We start from the raw sequence: 25,509 nt of genomic DNA on the forward strand, positions 1-25,509 counted from the left end.
GAGATTTTGGTGTTCAACAGGAAAGGATGTAAAAACTGACTTTGCTCCCTACTGCCTATGTGACTTTGGGCAAGATCCTGAATCCCTCTGTATCTTGGTTTTATTATCTAAAAGATCTAAAACATCACATGATGGAGGGTGAAAGGAAGTGACATAACCAAGCTCAGCTCACAGCATCCAGCACCCAACAGACTCTTGATACATTTCACTTGCCCTCCTTGCTATTGTCATTTCTTAATAGTAATTGAATCAATTTGTTGTTGTCGTCGTCATAGTAACCTGGAATATTTTCATTTTGAACATTTATGAAGTACACATAAACAAGAATAAATAAAAATAAAAATCACCCATAGTCTTACCACCTAAAAATGACCACCATTAACATTTTGTACATAGACTTTGTCTATGTGTCTTGGTCTCTCTTTATTTTTGTTTCACTTACATATTTTTTTTTAATTAGTATAATGTCTTTATTAATGACAAATTCGTTGTTGATTCCTTCCTTGTACTCCTCCACTGGTTTTCTGGACACAGCTCAACTGATCCTAGATACTTTTGTCAGTCTAACAACTCGTGGATTTCCTTCTTGGCTCACGCAGTGATGTCTTGAGAACAAATATCTATCCACTTCAAGTGAATGAGCACTCCAATTCAGCCAACATCAATCATTCTTACCATGTCGCTTCCCATCATGGAACCACTCATGGTTGCTGGTGGAACTCCAGGATTAGCTTCATAACCTATGCCACCACCACCACCTAGAGGTGGAAATTTCTGGCCTCCTGAACCATAGGGATCTCCCATGTTCATTGCTCCTCCGCCACCCATCCTCATGTCTCTTTCTCTTGGATCCATGTAGCCCATTCGGCTGTAACTTTCCTCTCTTTGGCGCCTCATTTGTTCTTCCATCTCACGTTGACGAATCATCATCTCTTCCTCCCTTCTACGTCGTTCCTCTTCTTGTCTCAATTGCATTTCTTTACGTTTCTGCATTTCTTGATTGTGAAGTTCTTCCATGCGTCTTAACTCTTCCTGTAGTCTCATGAGATCTTGGCGCAAAAGATTTGCCTGATGTTCATGATAAGCATCTTCCATTTCACTTTCCAATTTGTCTTTTGCATCTTTCATGTTTTTTTCAACTTGTTCCCTTTGCTGTTTTTCCATTTCATCCAAGGACTTCCATCGCTGAGAATATTCATACTCAAATGTGCCATGCTGGGCAAAACGAGGAGGAGTTTCTCTCTCCTTTTGATACATTGGATTCTTCTGTGCAAGTTTTTCAGGAAGACCATCTTCATCATCTAATTGTTCAAGTGGTTCCACAATAACTGGGCGAGGAGTTGTTGTCAGTAAGAAAACACCTTCACTGCATCGTTCAAATGCTTTTCTTGCTGCTGGTTTAGAAGCAAATTCAACAATGCCTTTCCCTGTAGATCTTCCACGATCATCCACAATTACAACAGCCCTTTCAATAGGACCAAACTGGCTAAAAGCTTCTTCCAACAATTCATTGGAAACGTAAGGTGAAAGATTACGAACAGAAAGGGCAGCAGCATGTGTGGCAAATCGAACCCGAAGCTGTCTACCTCTCATGGGGGTATCATCAAGTTCAGCTTTGGCAATTTCAGCCAAGGCTCTAGACTCAAGTTTAATAAATCCAAATCCTTTGCCTTTGTTGATAAAAACTTCTCCTGGTTCTCCATATTTAGCAAATAGTCTTTTGAATTCATCCTCTGTGATATCAGCCGGTAGATTCCCAACAAACAAACGACAGCGCTGTGTGTAAGTTTTCTCTCCAGGCCTCCTCAAGAGAGACAAGTTGGCTTTAAACCCCTCGGAGTCCGAAATTTTTTCTTCCCGCCAGGCGGGGGCCCCTGGTGGTGCTGCTGGTGGTAGGGCGGGTGATGCTGGCGGCCCCCACGAGGCTCTCCGCCGCCTCGGTGCGGCGGCTTGGGGTGGCCACCAGGAGTGCTCAAGCCAGGGCCGCCACCGGGCTTCGGCCTGCCAGGCATTTTGCCGCCCTTGGGGCCGCCAGGCCTGGGGCCCTGCTTAGGCCCCGGGCCGGGCCCTGGGCCCCCTCCACTTACATATTTTTACAAAAGGGATCATTGTCATTCATTTACTAAATCTAAACCTTCCCTTGAGTCTGTGTTTCCATGTCATTTATTAATAATATTCTTCCATGATGTGATTTTAATGGCTGTATAGTCTTCTATTATTTAAATGTACTATTGTTTATTGACCAATATAAACCATGGCTTTCATCTTCAATTCCTAACATCTGAACAAGCCCAGAAAAGTCACAACTATCTAGAAGTGTAACCCAAGTTCTGTTCCTCAATCAGCCCACCCAATTCTCAAGATTTTGTTGAAAACATCAGATTGTTCTTCCACCTCAAGTTTTTATACATTAAAAAAATATGTTCAAAGACTAAACCCACACAGTGATATAAATTAAACTGGATGTAGTTTGCCAATAAATAAGCAACAAATGAGTTGTAACCTGCGAACATAACTGCCATGTCTTTCTTCTTTAACCATAAACCTGCTCACTGAGAAGCTGCTGATGTCCACAGGAGGCAGTGGCAGGCCCGGGTCTGTGTCCTCGTCCTGACCTGGACCTTCTGTGATTTTCCCCATCTGTGCCTCTGATTGGCCTTGCCCACTTGCACGTGTCAGGCTGGGCTGCTAATTTATCAATGTCATAGAGCTCACTGCACAAAGCTGCCCTTGCAAGAGTGATTTCTTCCTAGAACAGTCAGATGAACGCTGCTTATATTTCTCACTCTTGGTCCATCCTGCTTCGGCACAAGTTCTATTTATTGTCATGGAAACAACCATAGGTCATTTGGGAACGTTTAGGTAATTCCTTCATGTCTGTGCAGTCTTCAAACTTTTCTAACATTTTAGACTCTGTTCTATCTTCTTCTTAAATATATTCAGGGAAGAAGACATAGCTTTATGGGCTGGGGTCTGTGCACACATGCACAATCATATGCTACATGATAAACTATCAAAATGTTTAAGAACACTTTACAGGTGGCACCTTCATAGGTAGACAGAAATTAAATATGCATATATATATGTACACATATATCCCCTGAACAAAAAACTCAGTATCTTTGACACATTTATATATAGGTAGAATATACATATATATATATATATACATACACATCCATTTATATATCTTTTTTTCTTTATAGGTAGAACAAAACAAAACAAGAAAAGAATTCACTTCTCTTAGAGCCACGTGCTTTCTCCAAGTAAGTATCACAATCAATTAAAATACATTTGTATAGATTTTAAAATAAATTCCCAGACCAGTTTCTGTCTGGCTAGAAAATAATAATTGCCCATTTGCTAAGTGCCCCCACCCCTTATGCTCCGTTCCAGTGAACTAAAGACCTCCGGCAATCACAGATTTACAACTCAGCAAGATTAAACAATTTACTGTTATTTATGACACCCAAGCTGGATCTTCTGTATTATATTCCACATTAGCTTCTATCACTTTACATTTGGGAGAGCCTGTCCAAGAAAAGATTACGCCTCCTACCCAAACATTCGACGGAGCTGCAGGAACAGGCCCCCTGACAAACATCCTGCCAAAATACTTTAAAGGATCGCAAGCTCCCGCAGCTGTGCATTTTCAGACTACCCAACAGATTAGCGTGGAGTCTCTTAGCCTCTGCTTGGTCTGTTCCTTTCAGTAATCTGTCACATGGCCCCGTCCATTAGGTTTGAAAATCCTCATGAAATGAGCAGATTAAGATCTGGCCTCAGTGGGGGGCAGCGGGGTGGGCAAGGGGGGTGGGGGTTCACTCTTAACACAGCCCAAGCCTCAGAGAGGCTGAAGATGGGAAAGCATGGCATCGACTCAGCTCCTTCTTAGCAGGAAGACAGAGACAACACCAAAAAAAGTCCTTTATGTTGAGTGCAAGTCTGTGCCGGACAGCTGCTGCCACTTCATGTGCTGTGGTCATAAGTATCTGTGTGTGCATAAGTGTGTGTGTGTGTGTGTGTGCGTGCACGCACACGCATGCATACTGGGAGGAAAGAGGGGATCGGGCCTTCCCCAGTCACCACCCCAGCCTTAGCCAGTGGCCCGGACGAATGCCAACAATCTAGAGGAAGCTGTACCAGAGCAACTGCGATCACCACATCAGCAGGTGTCTTCTGATTAGTAAAGCTACTGGGACTACAAAACACACACACACACACACACACACACACACACACACACATCCTTCTTTTATTTTAAACCGAGCAAAATATTTTGGTAATGATTGCTATATGAACAAATAAATTCATAATACTGTAATCCATTAAACCGAGCAAAATATTTTGGTAATAATTGTTATATGAACAAATAAAGTAATTCATAATACTGTAATCCATTACCACATTCAACGCTTCCAATGCCCAGGAAGATATGGGGCAAGTATTACTTTTCCTAGTTTTATAAACAAGGAAACAAACCCCAGGATGCCAGGTGACTTCCCCAGGGTAATACAAGTTGCAAATGATAGTACCATGATTCAAATCCAGATCTTTTCCTTTTTTCTTCATTATTCTTCACGGATGCATTTTAATTATGAAAGCAATGTATAAATATATGATATTTTTTTAATCGAGACATATACAAAGCAAAAAGGGAAAGATTCTCCTCCCACTACCATTAACACACACGCTCTCCAGATATCTCCACTATTGACTCTTTGGAATATGTTCTTCCAGCCCTATTTTTTATGCCTCTGTTACATGCACAAAAGTGAGATCATGCTATACACAGTATTCTGGTAATCACCCTTTTCCACCTAACAAGCTATCATTCATATATTTTTCATATTATATATAGATCCATATCCTTTGTTTATAGATTTTATGGTATCTATCATGTGGTTGTGTCATAAATTATGTACCTGTTTTCTAGTATTGAATATATAGATTGTTTTCAAGGTTTTCCTTAACAAAATGCTGTGGTGAGTATTCTTGTATATACAAGTTTGCACATTTGCTCTATAAAATCTACATGATAGATTCTCAGATTAAGAGATCCCTAGATTATTAGATAACTACTCCATTAATTTAGATATATACAGCCAAATTGCCTGACCAAAAGTTATATCAGTTTAACTTCCACCAATAATGTACAAACATGATAAATTTTTAACACCTTACACCAACTCTGAATATTTTCAACTTTTTTTTTACAAATTGATGGACTGTTATTATTTACATTTTTCTGATTATGAATTAGGATTGATCACCTTTCCATGTGTTTGTTGTTGACAATGTTTGCATTGAATTGTTTGAATTTTCTTACTGATTTGGAATAACTTTTATATGTGATAGATTTTAATCATTTGTTATAAAATTCTCCTCCTAGTATTTTGTAGGTCTCTTTTCAAATAGAATAAACTCTTGCCCTCCGATTTCAGATCCTTTCTCTTTCCATTAGAAATTCCTATATACAAAACTAGATACCCCTAGCTAAAAACCGAGACTCTTATTAGAGGAAAACAATAGAAAGGCAATAACTACATATTATATTTATACAAAATACCTATTAATACAGACTTGGAAAGGGAAAGGAAAACTTAAAAACGTCCACAACTTCAAGCTCAGAAAAAGAACTTCTTGGGGGTTGAATGTTCCTGAAATTTTCCTTTTCATGCAAATAAAGACAATACTTCAAAAGTTGATGTCACTAAAAATATAAGAGATGAAAGATATTCAAAGACCCAGAGAATATGGGTTTTCGTTTTAACAAGTCTTGTATATATTCTAGGTATACTCTTATTCATAACTAAGACAGTCAAATCAGATGAAAGAACCTAAAAATTTCCCTTTGGTTGTGCACGTATAAGCAGTAAAGGCATATTGGTGCCTTTGAGTCTTTGCAAATTAACTCTCAAAGCGATAGGCTGACACAAGACATGGAAGCCCTAGCTTTTTACCTCCAATTTAAACATCCCTGGACAATTCATGCCTATTTTTCCTGCCTATTATTCCCAAATAATCTTGTTCAAATTCTATTACAGTGCTTGTTTATGTTACTGCTGTCCAACAGAAGAGTATTCAGGGCCCCAAAACTGAGAGTTTAGGTTGATTAATTCAATACCTAAGCTTGGACTTCTCCAAAAGTGGATTCCAACTTCTAGTCCTCGAGTCTGTATAGAAGCTAGCAAACTCCCAGAGTTCACAAAGAGCTCAAAGAGAACAGATGTTTTTTACAGAAAATTCTTAGGGCAAGTTTCATACATAATGTTGCTGATGTGTGTCTGCCTTTTCAATAAACATCATTATGCTTTATCACAAGATTTAATAAAGCAGCTTAGTTAAAAATGCCATCTGGGTCTCTGGACACATTAAACAAAGCTTAAAATAACCACTCCAGCAACTGGGAGGGCCCAGCTGTTCTCACAACCTCTCCCACTCCTTTTACTTCCCCATAAAAAACAGTGAATGAAGACTAGAGGCTAAAAGTGTCAAGATTGAACTCACTCAAACAGGGAGATCAAGGAAACCAAGGGCTCCCTCAAGTTTCCTATTGCTCACATGATAGATTTCCTAATTTCACAACTTGGTGAATGGTGATTCAGAAAGGGAAGCAAGAGAGAGTTTCAGTAGAGTTTTCTAATGCATCACAAACCTTCCCTCCCTAATGTCTGGATTATTCTTGCTCTTCCCATTCACCTACTCTGTAGTGAACACTAGGAGAAAATACAGAGCAATCTCCACCCAGTTCTTTTTTTCTTCCAGAGATGGGATCTTAGGCCACCCAACCCCAGGCTTTCAGATCCATTCCAGGGAAGAAGCCCTGGGTATTGAAGCACAGATTTCCCTCTCTTGTTTCCTTTTTCTGCTCTGCCTACTTCCTTCGTACACACACACACACACACACACACACACACACACACACACACACACACACATGCATACACTGCCCCTACCACCCATCTCACCCCACTTTGCTTCACTTCCAAACTTACGTTCCTTGTCTTTGGGCCACACCAAGATTTGTTCCCCAGACAGTTCTTGTAAATGCCAAACCAAGTGTGTTCTCATCCTTTAGAGCAACCAGCTTTTCACGGCCAATTGGAATCAAATACAACCTGTGCAGGCATCTCTCTTGAGAATGTTCCAAGTCCCCTGCTGACCTAGCCTTCCTCATACCACTGCACTTCAGCTTCCCCCTCTGAAAGATTTCACAAGGCACTGAGAAGTTCTTTAATTCTGTAAGAGGCACTGTATGTTAATATTATTATTGCTAATCATCATGTGACCAGTGTAGTGCATGGCTAGTCAATAAATGAATTTTCTCTTGGCTAAAACTTACAACAGAGCTGTAACTTGTTAGCCAAGGGGCTTTATTCAATGCATACAGTCAAATAATAATTCTCTGAGATATATTCAGTTGATCATACTCCTTTACATTTCAGGAAATAATACTCCTTTACATTTCTCAGTGCTATAGATGTTACAAAAAGTGCTTCCATATGCAGTGCTTCATTAGATTCCCAGGATAATTTAGTGATGCTGTCATACCTGATTTTTAGGTGAGGAAACAAGTGGCTTCTAGGCATTTCAAGAGGCTAACACATCTGCCCTCCAACTTGTATGGCAGAGGTAGGGAAAGAAGGCAAGCTTTCCAGCTGCTGATACAGAGTTTTTTTTCTACCATACTTCACCACCTCCAAGGCTAAAGTTAAAAGAGGACATGATTATCACATGAAAAAATCTGGTTTGTATCTGCCAAATGTGTATTTATAGTACTTGGTGACTTATTTAATTTAACCTATGGTTGTTTTCTGGTTGCAACAGTCTGACTCCGTTTTTGAAAACAGATTTTAAACACTAAGTTATAGATCTGTGGTGTTTAGTATGGTAGCTACTAAACACTTATAGCCATTAATATTTAAATTTCTATTTTAATTAAAATTAAAGAAAATGCAAAATCCAGTTCTACAATTTCTCCAGCTACATTTCAAGTATTCAATATCCACATGCAGCTAGTGGCTGGGACAGTGCAGATTATAGAACTTTTGCTTCATCAGAGAAAGTTCCATTTGACAGTGCTACTATAGAATGCCATTTCCAAAGAAAGAAAATGTTAGAAAAAGTCAGAAACATCTCAAGCCAGGTACAGTACTATCATTTGTCTAATATTGAAGGTAGTTTAGGATGAAAAAAGTTTAGAACAAAGAGGAGAAATAGAGAGATTGCTCTTAGGCATACCCGCCCAGAAAAGGGCAAAGGCATTCCTATAGTTATTGTGTTGCATTTAGCTCTTAAACTCTTTAGGAGATTAGAATAATTTGATATATAGAAGATCTAAACCACTGAAGAGGCTTTGAAGCAGATGGAAATAGAAACAGGATCAAAAACCAATTGGTTACAAATTCTGCTTAATCACAATTCATTTAAATGATACTATTTATTCTTTGTACATAGTTATTTGTCTTTTGCTCCATATAGTATGACATAGTTTGTATCTTTAAAGGGGAATTAAAATACTTCTTAGGATTTTTTTAGGTAAGTTCCCATATTCACATAAAAACTATAAAAACAGGTAAAAAGTGTCTTCTCATTTATTCACTAATGCATTTGAATTAAATATAAAAATCCATAGTGACATTCAAAAAAAGTGAAAGTGAAAAAAACAAAATTTGTTTGTCCAGCGGAGCAAGCTAATTCACCAAATCCTCACTCTAAAAATTGGTAATTTAAAAAAATAGAGAAATAAGCATAGTCTGCCTTTCTGGAAGGAATGATGTTTTAAGATAACCAATTAGCCCAGTTGTGAGGAAAATGCCCAATTTATAGAAAAATGTCAGCTAAAACATATAAATAGAATTAGAGAATTAGAAAAATCACCATTTTCAAACCCCTAAAGAAGTAATCCACTCAAGCAAGGATCATTAATAATTGCTAAAACAACTGGGTAAAGTTGATACAGAACCAAATACACACATGGTACAAAGTTTACCCCGCAGGCTACTGGCTTGACCCAGGAAAGTAAATAATGGAGGGTACAGGAAGGGACCATCATAACTCTACAACCATCTCAGCATCACTAATTATGGGATATGAATAAACACCATCACCTATGAAAGATTCTTGGGGAAAAAAGTTGAACCTGAATCCAATTAAGTCTTGCAACAGGATGAATGCTTGCATCCTCCCAAAATTCATATATTGAAACCCTGTCTCCCAAAGTGGTGGTATTAGGAGGTGGAGCTTTTAGGGAGTGATTAGGTCATGAGGGTGGAGCCTTCATTATTGGAATTTGCGCCCTTATAAAAGAGAAGCTGGAGAGAGAGCTAGTTTCTTCCACTACATGAGAACACAGCAAGAAAGCCCAATCTTACAAACCAAGAAGTTGGCTTTCACCAGACACCAAAACTGCCAGTACCTTGGTCTTGGAATTCCCAGCCTCTAAAACTGTGATAAATAAAAGAGTCTTGAGATAAATAACCAAATGCAATATGTTTTCCTTGATTGGAAGAAACTAGTTTCAACAAACCAACCATAAAAGACATTTCAGAACAATTAAAAAATCCAAATGTGGACTTGGTAATAAATGATGTAAAGAAGACATTTTTTATTTTGTTTGAAATGATATTGTAACTATATAGAAAATATTATTTTTTAGAGCTTTATACTGAGGAATTAAGGGGTAAAATATGATTTTCTTTAATACATGTTAAAGCACCTAAGCAAAAAATAAATGACACAAATACAGCAAAATTATTGCAATCTGGTCTATCAATTGATGTTATCAATCTCATCTCTCCACTTTTTTCCATGTTTGAAAATTTCATAATTTTATAATAAAAATTTCTTAAATCCCAAGTTATATAGGTATATATGTTTGAAATATCTATTTCAAACTTTGAGATATTAAAACATAAGTATTATAGTTTATCATTTTAGAAATTTCATATTTCTGTTCTCCTCCAGCAATTACATAAAGAATAACTACAGTTTTTCATAGAAAATTGCTTTGTAAAATTAACTTTTTCAATCTAAACCAAGATTTTTCAGATAGAGAGAATGCACCCCATCAAATTTGTCAGTCCAAAGAGAATAAATTCTAGTTTTCTACAATTTTTCTAGGCTACTTATGACTATCCAACAGGAAATCAAAAGGCCAAAGCATTTGGAATCAAAGGTCACCATTCCTGAGTCTAACTCTGCAAGACAAACTGGGGGACAGGTGCATTCCCATCAATTTTCAATCATTCAAGACCAATTATCCAGTCCCTTTAGACCGCTTTTCTCCTGAAGCTAGCCTTCTGACTATTCACTTTGCTTTAGCACAAGCCCCCAAGAAAGTGCACAAAATGAGGAATACATTGGTTAAAGTTGGCTGTTTGAAATTTTGAAAAATTTCTACCATTCCCTTCCCCCATGCCCACCCCTCTTAGAAGTAGTACTTTCAGATTATTTAAGGGTTGATACTTCTATGTGAATTTTAATTTGCCATTCTGCCCTTCATAGCAACTGCTAGGTTAAATTTGACTCTATCTTAAGTATATATTAACATATGCTTATTACCTCCTAAAATAAACTCCACTCTTAGAGTAATTAAAATGTGTGAGTCATAGAAGACCCATTGAAGTAAGAGTTTGGAAAGTATTTATTTATGGTAAAGTGGACCAAGAAATAATAATTCATGATAATATTTTGCCTATGCAAGTAAACAACCATAGCTTCAAAAATATCCTGACCCACAATAAATATTGGACATGCTATGTTTCTCTCACTCCCTGAAAAAAATTGGCCCAGGAAGGAGCCATAGCCCTCCCAAGGCTCGTTATTCTCCATCACTCCACGCGAACAGCTTTGTCAGACAGCAGTGAAAGACCATTTGTCAACCTCCCTCCAACTCCCCATTCTAGCCAACTTTCATCAATCTCAAGCGAGAAGCCGGAGAGAAATACAAGTCCCATATCTCCAGCATCACTGTGCTAGAGTTGAAAATTGTAATTCCACCACCCACCCCAGCACCACTGGCCCTATTTCTCCCAATTGCTTTCGGTTATTTTTTGTAAAAGCCTTTTTCCCCAACCCTGAAACACTGAGAAGGAGGAATTATAGCAGAACATGGAACATGAAGCATGGACAATCCTAAAGTTTTGTTTTGTTTTTTAAAATAAGAAATGAGAAAATTAAAAGGACAGTGTTGGGAAGGAGGGAGAGAATCCAAATTGTTTAGTTTTACTTTTAAAGATGTTTGCACTCATGTATAATCTGCAAAAGAGATTTCCCTTAATGAAAAGTTCTGTGTGCGTGGGTCTGCGGGCATTGACAAAGTGGAAATTGCTTTTTTAGACAATGTTTCCCTCAGATAATTCAGATACCCCTGAAATTAGGTATCCCTCTTGTAGACATTCCTGAGATGCTGCCAGACTTGGAAAAGAGGAAACTGGAATATGGGGATATGCCAAAAGGTGCTTCTTTTGCAGGTTAGGGAGGAAAGGGGCAGGAGAAAATCCCAAGGTCTGAGAATTCGGATTGCAAAAGAAGACCACAGAGGTCGTGGGAGAAGGAAGAGAAAATGAGGATGAAAATGAAAAGGGGAAGAGGCATGAAATGTTAAATGCCAAAAGGCATCTTGGAGAGAAGTTGGGAATTGCTTTAAGAAAACCACTGCAAATCTCATTTCAGGCCATTTAGAGATATGCCTCCCGGGAACTGAGAGTTCAAGCCGTTTAGCATCAAACAAATTGATTTGCCCCATCCCTACCCTAATCAAATAAATCATTCAGTAATTCCACTGAGGAACCACTGATATTCAAAACCTTCAGGGTCCACTCTTGCCAAATATGTCAGGGATCAAAACTGGGGTGTGTGTGTGTGTTCTGAAACAACACTACGTTAAATTTGACAGAGCCAAGATGTAGGGGGCTTGAGGATTATTGCAAAAAGGACAGAGAAGGAGGGAAGAACTACGTCGGGAGCCCAAGAAGTCTGTGTGGGGAGGGTGGGCAGCGAACGCAGTTGGAACAATGTTTAAAACCGGGAGCTGCCGAAAAGGGCTAGGGAAGAGAATGTCTAAAAGAAAAAGCAGGTGTGGGACGTGGGCGAAAGCGAGGAAGCGTTCGGGGCGTCCGGAGGGGCTCAGAGAAGAGCGGGACCCTCGAGTCTCTCGGGCGGCGGGTGCTGACAGAACCCGGGCGGGCGCTCGGGGTCCCGGGGAGGCTTCCAGCGCGGGGGGCGGCGGGGAGGAGAGGACGCGGGACGGGGGAAGACTCTCAGATGGGTCGGGGGCGGTGACAAGGGTGAGTGGAGGGGCTGGGGCGGCGGTGGGAAGCGAGGGGCGTCCGGGCCACTCACCCCGTTGGCCGCGGCCATCTGCACCACGATCTCCGTGGCTGTCCTGCTGAAGTACCTGCCGTCGCTGCCCACCACCATGGTGCAGCCCTGGCGGTCGCGCAGGTCGATGGACGACAGCACGCTCTGGATGAAGTTGGGCAGGTAGTTGCGCTGGCCCTCGAAGAGGCCGGTGGGGCGCCGCAGCCCCCCGCCGCCCGCCGGCCGCTGGTCCTCGTAGGGCGCCGTGGGCACCGTCAGCACCGGGATGGGGCTGCCCTCCATGGCGCCTGCTGGCCGGTCCTGCCGCGGCGCGGGGAGCCGGAGGGAATCTGCAGCCCGCCGGGGCCCCCCACCAGCCTGGCGGCGCGCCGGGGCTCCGCCTCGCGCCCGGGCCCCCTCCGCCGCCGCCGGCGCCCTGCGCCCTGCGCCCTCCCGCGGCACCGCCCGCTCCTCCGCCGCGCGTCCCCTCGCTGCCTCAGCAGGGCTCGGCCCCCGCCTTCCTATCAAGTGTCCGCCCGCCCAGCTCCTCTGCTGCCGGGTCGCCCTCAGATTCTTCCCCCAGTTGGGCTCACTTTCGGGGTGTCCCAAGAGCCCTGTACCAGAGCCACCTACCAGGACCCCGCGCCTGTCCCCAGTCTCCCCCCGCGATCGCTGCTCCCCCAGGCGCACCCTCCGCCAGCAAATAGCCCGGGAGTGCAGAGAGCTGGAGCCAGTTGGGGTTCCCCTCCCGCACCCCGGCCCCCGGCCCCCCACGCCCGCAGCCCTCTCTCCCGGCCTCCCTGGGACTGAGCGGCTTACGCGCACAAGTTTCTCTTTTGAACAAGGACAAGGAGGGAGTTGGGAGGGGGCTGAACACTTTTGCCATCAGGGAACAGCCCCGGCCAAAAATAACCCTGGAAAGGCGAGCTGGGAATTGTTATCTTCTGCCAGCGCTGAAATCGGAGGCTGGGCGCTGCGCGCGTGTCCGTGTGTGTGCGCGGCCCCCGCCCATGTGTTGCGGGGAATCACACGCTGTCAGGCCCTGCAGTCCAGGAGGACCCACCCAGCCCTCCACACTTTCCCCTCTTTCCCCGGCCTCGCCCAGGGCTGCACACTTTGCAGTATGGAAACTTTTTTTTTTTTTTTTTTTGCTTGTTTGTTGTGGCGATTGCGACAGCAGCAACACAAACGACACATATTTCCTTATTCTTACTCTTCTTACCCTCCCTACCCAGCTCCTGCTTAGAAAGCTGGCTTATCCCGCACTGTGTTTGTCCACACTGCTGAACTCTTCCTCGATTCATCGCATTTGATAGGAGGAGGCTGAAAGCCCCTATTAATGTCCTCCCAGAAAGGAATGAACAAAGCCAAATTAAGCAAGAAATGGGTACCAGGTCCCTTCGCATGCATCCTCTCATTCTGCAGGGGCTGGGGATTGTCTGCCTTCTCTCCATAAACCCCACTTAAAATCCAAAACCAAGAAATTCTCCATAGAAAATACAAAATAGGCCGGCACGGTGGCTCACGCCTGTAATCCTAGCACTCTGGGAGGCCAAGGCGGGCGGATTGCTCAAGGTCAGGAGTTCAAAACCAGCTTGAGAGAGACCCCGTTCTACTATAAAACAATAGAAAGAAATTAATTGGCCAACTAATATATATAGAAAAAATGAGCCAGGCATGGTGGAACATGCCTGTAGTCCCAGCTATTTGGGAGGCTGAGGCAGAAGGATCGCTTGAGGCCAGGAGTTTGAGGTTGCTGTGAGCTAGGCTGACGCTATGGCACTCACTCTAGCCTGGGCAACAAAGCGAGACTCTGTCTCAAAAAAAAAAAAAAATAGACAATAAATAAATAAAATAAAAATAAATATAGGCCATCAAATTAGCTACAAAAAAAAAGAAAATAGAAATGAAGAGAAAGCAACTAACAGGATAAAACCCAATGGAGGAAGAAATGATTCTTATCTTGGCTTCTATTTCTCATTACCCTTAAGGCATTTTTGCCCCCACTAAGGCTGCTGTCCTAAAATCTCTTGCTGCTGCTTCTTCCCCATATACTGTCCACTTCCTTGGAGTAAGGCTGACTTGCCACAGAGTTATAAAGTGTTTGATCATAGCAAGATAACTGTGAGCAAAGCTCACACTTATCTGTTGTTTTGCAATTGATATAAGGCTTTGCATCTGTTTTTTCTTCAGAGGCCAAAAAAAAAAAAAATGGTATTCATATTGTCCACAGTTTACAGATGAGAAAAAGAGGGCTTTTTTGTGAGGTCAAGGAAGTGGCCAACATGGCACTTGCAGCCTGTCCAAATTCTTGTATTGCCCTCCTCTTTTTATTAATGTCATTGAAGCGTGATGGGGAAAGCGCTGAAGCCATCAACCAAGAGCTGTTGGGACTTTGTTAGCTATTCTCTTCAACAGCAAAGAATGGGGTTTTTTTTTTTTTTAGAAGAGATGGGAGGGATGGAGACATGTTGAACAAGGTGTACACAATTTCAGTTAGATAGGAGGAACATGTTTTTTGAGATCTACTGCACAGCATGGTGCCTAAAGTTAATAATAATGTATTGTGAATTTCAAAATTACTAACAGAGTAAATTTTAAATGTGCACACAAAAGACCTACCACAAAAAAGATAGATATTTGAGCTGATGAATATGTTATCTTGATTTAATCACTTCACGTTGTATACATGTGTTGTGATATCACATTGTACCCATAAATATATGCAATTATAATTTGTCAATTAACAATTTTTGTTTGTTTGTTTTACGGAGACAGAGTCTCACTCTGTCACCCTGGGTAGAGAGCAGTGGCATCATCATAGCTCCCTGCAGCCTCAAACTCTTGGGCTCAAGAGATCCTGAGTAGCCTCCCAAGTAGCTGGGACTACAAGGTCAATTTTTCGGTCTCAACTAACAATTTTAAAAAAGAATGGTTGGGCAGAGTACAGTAACTCAGGCCTGTAATCAATCCTAGCATTTTGGGAGGCCAAGGTGGGAGAACTGCTTGAGCCCAGGAGTTCAAGACCAGCCCCAGCAACATAGCAAGACCTTGTCTCTATTAAAAAAAAAAAAAAAAAAATTTAAATTAGCCAGGCTAATGTTTGTTTGTTTTCTGTTCCTTTGTTTTCCTCTATTTAAGAATCTGTGCACCTCTCTATGGTGTGAGGGTTTTATTAATCTCTTCCTAATGACATTTTATTTTGCAAAGCAGGACAGTGTCATTCCCATAAGAGCCGGTATGGTAAGTCTTTGCCCCATAACAAAGACAAGGATGCACTCCCAAGCCAAGATGACCAGAAGCCCTCCAAGACTCCATCGCTCCACTTCCAGCACCCACCTTTCTCGTGACATCCCCAGCATTCTCCCCTACCTCAGTTCACGCCTTCCACAACCCAGGAACAAGACATCAGCATCTCAGACAAGATTTTGCACTTTTACCATCCAAGAGGAAATCCTCTTTCCATGGTTCTAATTCCAAAATTCCCAAAGGCTCTGATCAATCCAGTTTGAGGCCACATGCCCAACCACATAGCCAGGGCCTCACAGTAGAAAGGAAAATAATTCTTCCAAATAAAGGGGGTGCTGACCTCCAAAGGGAGGAGAGATGAGCAACCAAACAGAAATGTCCAGCACATACTTCACACTCACTGATCAAGTCTTTTGAAAACTATTTTTCTTGGGCCAGGCACCATGGCTCACGCCTATAACCCTATCACTCTGGGAGGCCGAGGTGGGAGGATCACTCAAGGTCAGGAGTTCAAAACCAGCCTGAGCAAGAGCGAGACTAAAAAAAAAATAGAAATAAATTAATTGGCCAACTAAAAATATATAGAAAAAAAAAAATTAGCCGGGCATGGTGGCACATGCCTATAGTCCCAGCTACTTGGGAAGCTGAGGCAGGATTGCTTGAGCCCAGGAGTTTGAAGTTGCTGTGAGCTAGGCTGACGCCATGGCACTATGTTGCCCAGGCAACAGAGTGAGACTCTGTCTCAAAAACAGAAAACTATTTTTCTTTTCTCTGAATTTATATAGCACTTTGTATCACTCATAACATTTCGCAGCTGATATACCTTTCTATGCATGTTGATACATGTCTTCTCTCCCCTAACTGTATGTGACCTTGGAATAATTTCTTAACCTTTCCTAACTTCAGCATCCTCACAGTGAAATGGGGATTATTATAATCCATACCTCATAAATTTCCAGGAGGATTAAAATAATTAGTAAAGTGCCTTCAAATAGGCATTCAATAAATGTTAGCCGTTTATATTATTGCCATCAACATCATATTTACTGTTACTATTACTCTCCTGTATTGCAAGAATTATGGTTTATAGCTTTGTACACCACCACTATACCTGAAGTATCTTTGGGTATAGGTGATATTCTATAAAGGTCGATTGAATTAATCTGTAGTTTTTGACTATGGAAACTCAAAATATATGCAGCAACTTTCCTTTGTTGTGTACTAAAAGGGTTCGCCTGCCAAATAAATTCTTCAAAGCTGCCCTCAAATTTGACCAAGTCAATTTCAATGAATTTGTTACAAAGATGGAGAAAGGAAACTGAGAGGGCCCACAGTTGCTTGCTGGTAAAATGAGAAGGTTGAGTTAGATTACTGTTCCCAGAGTGTTTTCCCCAGAACACTAATGCCTCCCACCTTCTCTGAGCCTCTAGAGAAAAGCATCACACTGAGAATTCTTGGCATGAAACGGGAGCAACTGATACATCCTTCCTTTCCCTGGGGACTCCCTTGCTCTCAGAAAGACATAAGCCGCCATCTTCATGTGGAGAAATGTACTAGCTGCCTCAGCTACACTGGCATTTCCCAAAATGAGAATCTGGGGTAAAATAGGTGTTGAAACACTTTATTCCTTATCCACTTCTTGTAGATTCACAAAGCACATTAGCATATTAAAGACTCTGTGAAGTTCTGCAGGGAAGAAACTTATTTAACTTTAACTCAGCATTTCCAAATTTTATTTGACCATGGAGTCCTTTTCCAAAACACCTGTAAACTGATCAAGGTCATTAATATTCCATGAAATACTTTAGATCCCTATAGATTCCAGCTACATCTTTCTGTGTTCTCTTTTTTACTTATGAGGCATTGAAAGATTCATCTCTACCAGGCTTCTATTTAGGAACTTACTAGAATGTGCAAAGGCAGCAGGTAAAATTGCCCAATTAAAAAAAAAAATTCCCTTGAGTGATTTTGAGACTTAAAATGAAATATATATAATTTTACATATATATATGTGTGTGTATATATATATGTATATATATATACATACATACATATGTATATATATAATATTAGGTCCATTTTACAGATGCAGAAAGTGAGCTAAGGCCACACAGGGAGTCATTGATGAAACAAAGAGGCAATGCCTGTGATGTAAGGACACAGAGACAAATGCACAAACATTTGTAAGATGCACATGTGACATACACCTTTACATTTCTTGATCATTCATTTAGAGGCCTTACGGTGAAGGGATTAGAGGGGCAGCAAGTTCCATTGGACTCAAGGAAGCATGTCTTTGCCCTGGTGGCAGTCATTCAAGCACACATCTATTTGGCCCCGGTAGTGTATACTCCTATTGAGTCAGGGTCCACATCTGTGCACACAGGAGGTGCTAAAAACATGCTTTTGACTCATTGACCAAAAAACAGAAGAAATGCCAAAAGTGCAGGACAAGAGCCAGAAAAGTAGCTGGGAAAATGTCACAGGACAGTCCTCTAAGGGAGTGCTAGTTCCCTGTTTCATCTGCCCAAATACCTTCTGGTGGTGAGGACAGTCAATTACCTATTTCAAGCAGCACCTAAAACACCACCTCCCACTAAGCATTCTGTTTCCCAACTAATGAAATAACATATGGTGATTCCAACAGAATTTTCTGCTCCTCTAATCCCCTCACTGTAAGGCCTCTAAATGAATGTTCAAGTAACGTAAATGTGCAGGTCATATGTGCATCTTGTAAATGTCTGTGCATGTCTCTGTGTTCTTACATCTGCAGCTTCAACTCTTTGTTTCCCACTGTCATCAAATAGCTACCTGGGTAGCCTTGGACAGGTCACTTACCCTCTCTAAGGTTCAGTTTCTGAATCTGTAAAATGGACATAATGCTACTTACCTCATTGGGTCATATTTAAAGAGCTAACGTGGAAATTTCTTGCACAGCGCCTTGCACATAATAAGGGCTTAATAAGTGTTTGATGAGATTATTGTGATGATTATTATTGCTACTACTAAAATAATAATTATTGTTACTATAATAATGATTGCCAAAATATTATTACCAAAATCATAAGTATTCATGTAATTATTTTTATTACTATGACAATTCTTATTCTCTGTATCAGATAGTGTTGTCTTTGAGAGTAGGCATGGATTATGTTTGTCTAACCTTTCTGGCACAGTATCTAGCATGACATCACATGCTAATTAAAGAATTAGTGTTATTAAGGAAGAAAAAATACTTTTACTGACCCTTAAATGCTTTGTTAGTAACTGTACAAAAGAAACCATCAGCCCAACATATGAAAAAAAAAAAAAACAAGTTCCTCTTTGTTGTGTTTTTGGAGGCAACCAGAGGCTACCTAGGATATTAAATGCTATTAATAAGTTTCCCACCTGTAGGTGTCGTTTCTTAACATTTGAATGCACTGGGCCCAACTTTGAAAAGCATTTAATATTAATAAATAGCTAGCAAAAAAATATGTTTTTAAGAAGAAGAAGATTTCACATTAATGCGGTTTTACCTAAAACTAATAGGCCTCTGGTCTGCCAAGGATGAAGATTCAATTTCCAGGTGTCTTCCTAGTACCTAGAAACGTCAATGATATGAAGTAACAGGTTATTAAAAACTTTAGAAATATTCTCACCAAGGTTCTTAATTTTATAATGAGATGAAAAAGTTTCTTTTCCAAAGGAGTTTCTATACTTTTTTAAATAGTTGAACTTTGTTTCTAAAGTCTTAGAAAAAGAACATAATTTAGGTCTTTATTAAAAAGGAAATGTATTTTCCATGTTTCACTTAAATTATATTCCATTAGTCATTTGCAATCTTAGCCTACATAGAATATTTCTTTGGTGGTTTTTATGTTTGTGTTTTAGGAGGGGACCCCCAAGATGGCTAATCTCTGTATAAATATTTTAACATTCCTCTGTAAAGTAGTTTTTTAAAAGCTATTTTATATCCATCTTTGTCATGGAGCTGAATAGCAAATATGTACATACAAGCCAGTATTGCCTTATGAATGGGTTTTGTTCAGCAGTGAAATCTTGGTGCATTTGCATGACTGAGAGTGAAATAACGTGCTATCAGGACCAGTCAGTTTTGGGGGATGTGAGGAGATGCCATCCTCAAGTTTCTCCAGCCCAGCCCAAGCCTAGCTCAGGTTTTACTCACTCATTTCTCAGGAACCTCCCTCTCCAAAGATTCTCTGTGCCCTGTAAAATCCATCAAATTTTACCAGTCTTTTGTTCATTCCCTCTGAGCACAGTGGAGGGAGAATACACTAATTTAAAGATTAACTCAAGCTAATAGAGGGACAACATACTGATCACATTGCATTTTAACATAGGGTTTTCTGGACACATTCTTTTAACTCAAGAGTTGTGCCAATAGTTGGGGTTTTATCAGCTGAAATATGGCTGTCAACTTCAAAGGGAAGCTCACCAGTATCTTCATTGTTCGTTTTCACATTTCACTTTCCTCTGTTACTAAATTTCCTCTGAAGCCAGAAAGTACAAGTTATTTCCCGGCAAAGTGATCGCTTTTCATTTATCATGGGATTGATTTTCCAACTTTCGGTAGAAACTGAAATTGACCAGGAGGTTCTTATCTGGCAGACAGCAGCAAAATTCTCTGTGTTTGCATGTTCCTCACAACACATGTGACTTTCTCAGTGGCAGCATTAGTGAGAATCACTCAGAGCTCAGCAATGATGTGTCTTCATTAATCCCACCAGGTATCCTATACGGGAAGTTATTCTCTCTTTCACTGTTTCCACACTTCTGACAGATACTAATCATTGGTATTTGGAAATGAGGAAGTGGAATTTCTGAGAATTCCTGGGAATTCCCAAATTCTGTAATTCTGTTATTCTGTAATTCTGTAATTCTTTTATTCTGTAATTTTCATAACACTTTACTTACATGTTTCTGAAAAATAACATGTGACCATAGTAGTAAGAAGAGAATCTTTTTTCTGTTACATGATTATATGAAAAGTTTCAGTGGTCCCATGTTTAAAAGTTATATAATAACAAATGTATGATTTTTTATTATTATGAACCAACACATTGTAACAAGATTATGAAATTCAATCACATGTAAAAATGATCTCTACCTGATCCAGACATAAGATAATAGAAAATATTAAGAAGAAATAAACACTATCACAAAATAAATGCTAAAGAAGAATCATTTTAAAATTGAAAGATAATACCACAAATACTGAATACTTAAAAGTAATAATTGTTTAAATGAAATTTTTAAATGCATAAAGCATCGATTGTCCTCTCTGATAGTATTCAAATAATGTAATATTTAGATCCATTGGCAAGCTAAAAAGCATTACACAGAAACAAATGTCAAAGTTGCCAATTTAAGGGCATACCCTATTTCCAAAAGTTGGCATGTCTTATAACACCTCTCAAAGAATTTGTAAAAAGTATACTTTGTCAATATACTTATTAATGCTTATTTGCAGGAATGACTCACTGTTAGCAGTGGACAGTGCCATGAACACACACTTATAACACAGCAACAGATACAGGAAAGTCTAACTGAGGCTTCTCTTCTACTGCTCCTGTCAAGGTTCCCAGGAATGTTGACCTTGACATTCAACTCTGCATGCCAGTGCTTCCTGATCTTGCTTTCAACTTGAACTCAATGGGTTTCTTCAAACCAGTAAGGTCTATATATTGACTATTGAGCTGTAATTCTCACAGGAAAATTAGAATGCTTCTCCCCATTTTCCTGCTTTCTCAACTGATTTTTCTCAGAACTCAGGAATCCATAGCAATTGAAATGCCAGGGAAGAATTTCCAATTGGAAATACTTTTCCTTTTCTCCCTTTTTGGAAGAAACTATAACATAGTGTTTTCCTTCTCATCTCCAGATTTTTTCTACTCATTTATGGTTGTTCCCTTCCTAGGTGCCCAGCTCACAAATTCCTCTCCTCTGCAAATGGCCCCAGTGCTGTGAGGTGGCCCCTAGCAGCTGCATCTTTCACTACATAATCCTGCATTCTTGATTGTATATAGGGAGGGTGACCCAGGGAAGGATAACTGGCTCAACCGGACTCTCTCACTGTCTCTGGAACTTGGAGACTGAAACCCCAGACACGCAAAGTCTGGGGGCCATTATGGTTTGGCCACATTGATGGAGGCAAAGAATTGAATCTACAGCTACTTGTTGTTCATATCCCAAGAGCTGCCCCCTGAACCTTCTCTTTCCCAGTCATGAGATACTTAAGATACTCTAGTGTTCTTCATTAAACCCCTCCATTGTTTAAGCTAGCCAAAATTAGGTTCTGTTGCTTTCAATCAAAAGAGCCTTAGCTTATATATTATTATTTCCTGGCCTTAGTTCCTTTAATTTTCTAGGAAAAGAAAGAAAAATGTCTTGTGGTTTAAAAAAGTGACAACATATGATACCATTTAAGTAAAATTTAGAAGCATACAAAGGAATACTCTGTATAGTTTCTGATACCCATGTGTGTACTATGGACATAAATCTTGAACAGTGTATCAAGGTCGTGGTTGCCATGGTTGCCTTGATGCAAGAAATATCTATATCAAGATCATGGTTGCCTTGGGGGAGAGGGAAGATGGGTCAGGAAGAGGCTCAGAGGAGGACTCAATAGTGACAGTAATGCTTGATATCGAGGCAACCACACAACCCAGTTTGCCTGGAAATGTTCAATTTGTTATCCCACCATAATTATTAATAGCGCCCCTCTTTCTCTCTCAAAAGTATCCCAGTTTGGATGATAAATTCTATGACCACCCTTTAAGAACATTTTAAATAATTATAGAAAAAAATGTTTCTCTGTATTTTTGTATGTTTGAAACATTTTATAACAAAAATATCTTTAAAGTTATTGCATATACAGAACATAGCTACCAACAGCTCCTTACTTTGCTCTTTTAGCCATGATCCCTCTGGAGCAACTACTCCATACCACACTTGTGAGGATTAAACGAAATGAGGTCTACAGTGACCTGCACTGAATAAAAAAGTCACCTGTCAGGTGCCACTTCTTTGTATTTACCAAACTTATAATACTTTATTCAGGAATTTTTTCATTTTTATATTTTATATAGGTTATACATTCACATGGCTCAAAATTCAAAAGGGACAAAAGGTGTCTAATGAAAAGTCTCCCGCCCACCTTCCATGCATCTCCCTAAAGGCAACTGTTTCCAGATTTTTTAATATCCTTAAAGAATATTCTGTGTATGTAAGAGGGAAAAAAGGATTGCATATTTGTGTGTGTGTGTGCAATCATTGCACCATTTGAAGCTCATAAAGATCCTTTGAAGAGAAATAACATTATTATAAATGCTCCTTAACTTACAGTGGAGTTACATTCTAATAACCATGGTAAGTTGAAAATATCGTAAATTGAAAATTCATTTACTACACCTAACCTATCAAACATCACAGCTCAGCCTAGCCTACCTTAAACATGCTAAGAATACTTACATTAGCCTACAGTCGGCCAAAATCAACTAACACAAAGCCTATTTTATAATAAAGTGTTCAATGTCTTATGTAACATATTGCATACTGTACTAAAAGTGAGAAACAGAATGGTTATAGGGGTACCCGAAGCACAATTTCTAGTGAATGTATATCACTTTTGAACCATCTTAAAGCCGAAAAATTGTAAGTCAAATCGTCTTAAGTCAGGGACTGTATTTCCATTTTACATGATGAAATCGAGGCTTGAAAAGACTAAGTGACTTGCCCAAGGCCACAAAGCTAGTAATGAGTGAAACTTGCATTTGGATTCGAATCTTTCAATCACTACATGTATTGTCCTGGATTTTAAAAAAGAAGAAGAAGAATTAACCTGCTAAATTTAAAGCATATTTTAGGCTTAGAAGAAGCTGGCACCTGCATGCCCGGGCTCATCTGGAAAACCCACTTGCTAAACAATGTGTCCCCTAGCCACATGAAATTCCACTGCACTTTCTGCATTTTCTTCACTTTCCCCAGAGCGTGTGTAATTAAAATAGAATTCAAAATCGTGGAAGGCTAAATATATGCTAGCACTAGAGAATTTGTCAGCTCCCCTTCTTAAGGCAAGGCACTGAGAGAAAGGGTCATAGAGAAAGGGTCATATGGGGTGGGCAGGGGTGTCCTTGAGGAGTGGGGAGAAGAAACTGAAAGGCAAGATAGGATGGGACAAAGCATACCTATCTCACAATTCTCCCTGGAACCTGCCCTACCTTAGTTTTACTAGTTTCAGCCACTGATCTGCTATGGGAAGACCACAGCCAATCCAACTTATTTCCAATATGATGAATATTGATTTGGTCCCTTCGTCCAACATTCTCAACTGGTTCTTTCTCTGACCAAGGGCACCCATTACCAGGCAGAGAGTGGACAGTTAATTCTTCCCCAGAGGACTCCAAAGGTTCTGAGTTAACCAGGATCATCTGCCTTAACACCACCTTCCAGTTTGTACCCTGAGTCCTAAGCAGCGCCCCTCCCCCCATGCCCCGGGTTCTCAATATACCATCAAACTAGCAATGAAAGAGGAAACATTCCAGCCCATTACTGAAATACAAAGGATGATAAGAAACCATTACGTACAATTATACAACAACAGATTGGATAATCTAGAAGAAATGGATACATTTCCAGACATATACAACCTACCTACCAAGACTGAATCTTGAAGACATTTTTTTAAAAAAAAACCTGAACAGAACAATACAAAGCCAGGAGATTGAATCAGTAATAAAATGTCTCCTATCGAAGAAAAGCCCAGAACAAGACTGCTTCACAGATGAAGTTTACTAAACATTTAAAGAAGAACTAATACCAATCCTTTTCAAACTCTTCCAGAAGTTGAAGTGGAGGGAATACTTTCAAACTCATTTAACAAGGCCAGGGTTATCCTCATACCAAAACCAGATGAGAACACTACAAGAAAAGAAAATTACAGGCCAACACCTCTGTGAACATAGATGCAAAAACCCTCAACAAAATACTAGCAAACCAAATTCAACAGCATGTTAAAGGAATCATGCACCGTGATCAAGTGGGATTTAATCCTGGGAGGCAAGGATGGTTTAACATACGCAGATCAACACACATGACACACCACATTAACAGAATAAAGGATAAAAACTATATGATCATTTCAATCAATACAGAAAAAGCTCCTGACAAAATTCAACACCCTTTCATAAAAAAAAAACTCTTAACAAATTATGTATTGTGGGAACATACCTCAACAAACTAAGGGCCATATGTGACAAAACCCACAGCTTATATCATAATCAACGGTGAAGAACTGAAAGCTTTTCCTCTAACATCAGGAACAACACAAGGATGCCTGTTCTCACCACCTCCATTCAACATGGTACTAGAAGTCCTGGCAGTGTAATCAGGCAAGAGAAAGAAATAAAAGGCATCTTAATAGATAAGGAATATGATGACATGATCTTATTATGTATAGAAAACCATAAAAACCCCCACAAAAAAAACTAATAAAGGAATTCAATAAGGTTATAGGATACAAAGTCAGCATGTAAAACCTTGAATACAGCAATATCCAGATTTCTGACATGAAAGCTTCAGAGACAAGAAGTATACAAAAGCAAGAAAACCGGCCGGGCGCGGTGGCTCAAGCCTGTAATCCTAGCACTCTGGGAGGCCGAGGCGGGCGGATTGCTCGAGGTCAGGAGTTCGAAACCAGCCTGAGCAAGAGCAAGACCCCGTCTCTACTATAAATAGAAAGAAATTAATTGGCCAACTAATATATATATATAAAAAATTAGCCGGGCGTGGTGGCGCATGCCTGTAGTCCCAGCTACTCGGGAGGCTGAGGCAGGAGGATTGCTTGAGCCCAGGAGTTTGAGGTTGCTGTGAGCTAGGCTGACGCCACGGCACTCACTCTAGCCTGTGCAACAAAGCGAGACTCTGTCTCAAAAAAAAAAAAAAAAAAAAGCA

The 25,509-nt window shown here is 40.2% G+C and overlaps 1 protein-coding gene and 1 pseudogene across 1 annotated transcript in view; both read right to left on the bottom strand.

Annotated features, from left to right (window-relative positions):
- The window catches only part of PGM5 (phosphoglucomutase 5), a 164,055-nt gene extending 150,980 nt beyond the window's left edge, over window positions 1-13,075 (bottom strand). Inside the window, exon 1 of the mRNA XM_012737040.3 lies at window positions 12,349-13,075. Coding sequence (XP_012592494.1) covers window positions 12,349-12,609 — 261 coding nt within the window. The 5' untranslated portion in view covers window positions 12,610-13,075. The remainder of the gene's footprint in view (window positions 1-12,348) is intronic.
- Window positions 446-1,742, bottom strand: LOC142874278 (splicing factor, proline- and glutamine-rich pseudogene; annotated as a pseudogene).
- Window positions 13,076-25,509: the final 12,434 nt, after the last annotated feature.

Source organism: Microcebus murinus, chromosome 12 (assembly GCF_040939455.1).
Source record: "Microcebus murinus isolate Inina chromosome 12, M.murinus_Inina_mat1.0, whole genome shotgun sequence".
NCBI classification, from domain to species: domain Eukaryota; kingdom Metazoa; phylum Chordata; class Mammalia; order Primates; family Cheirogaleidae; genus Microcebus; species Microcebus murinus.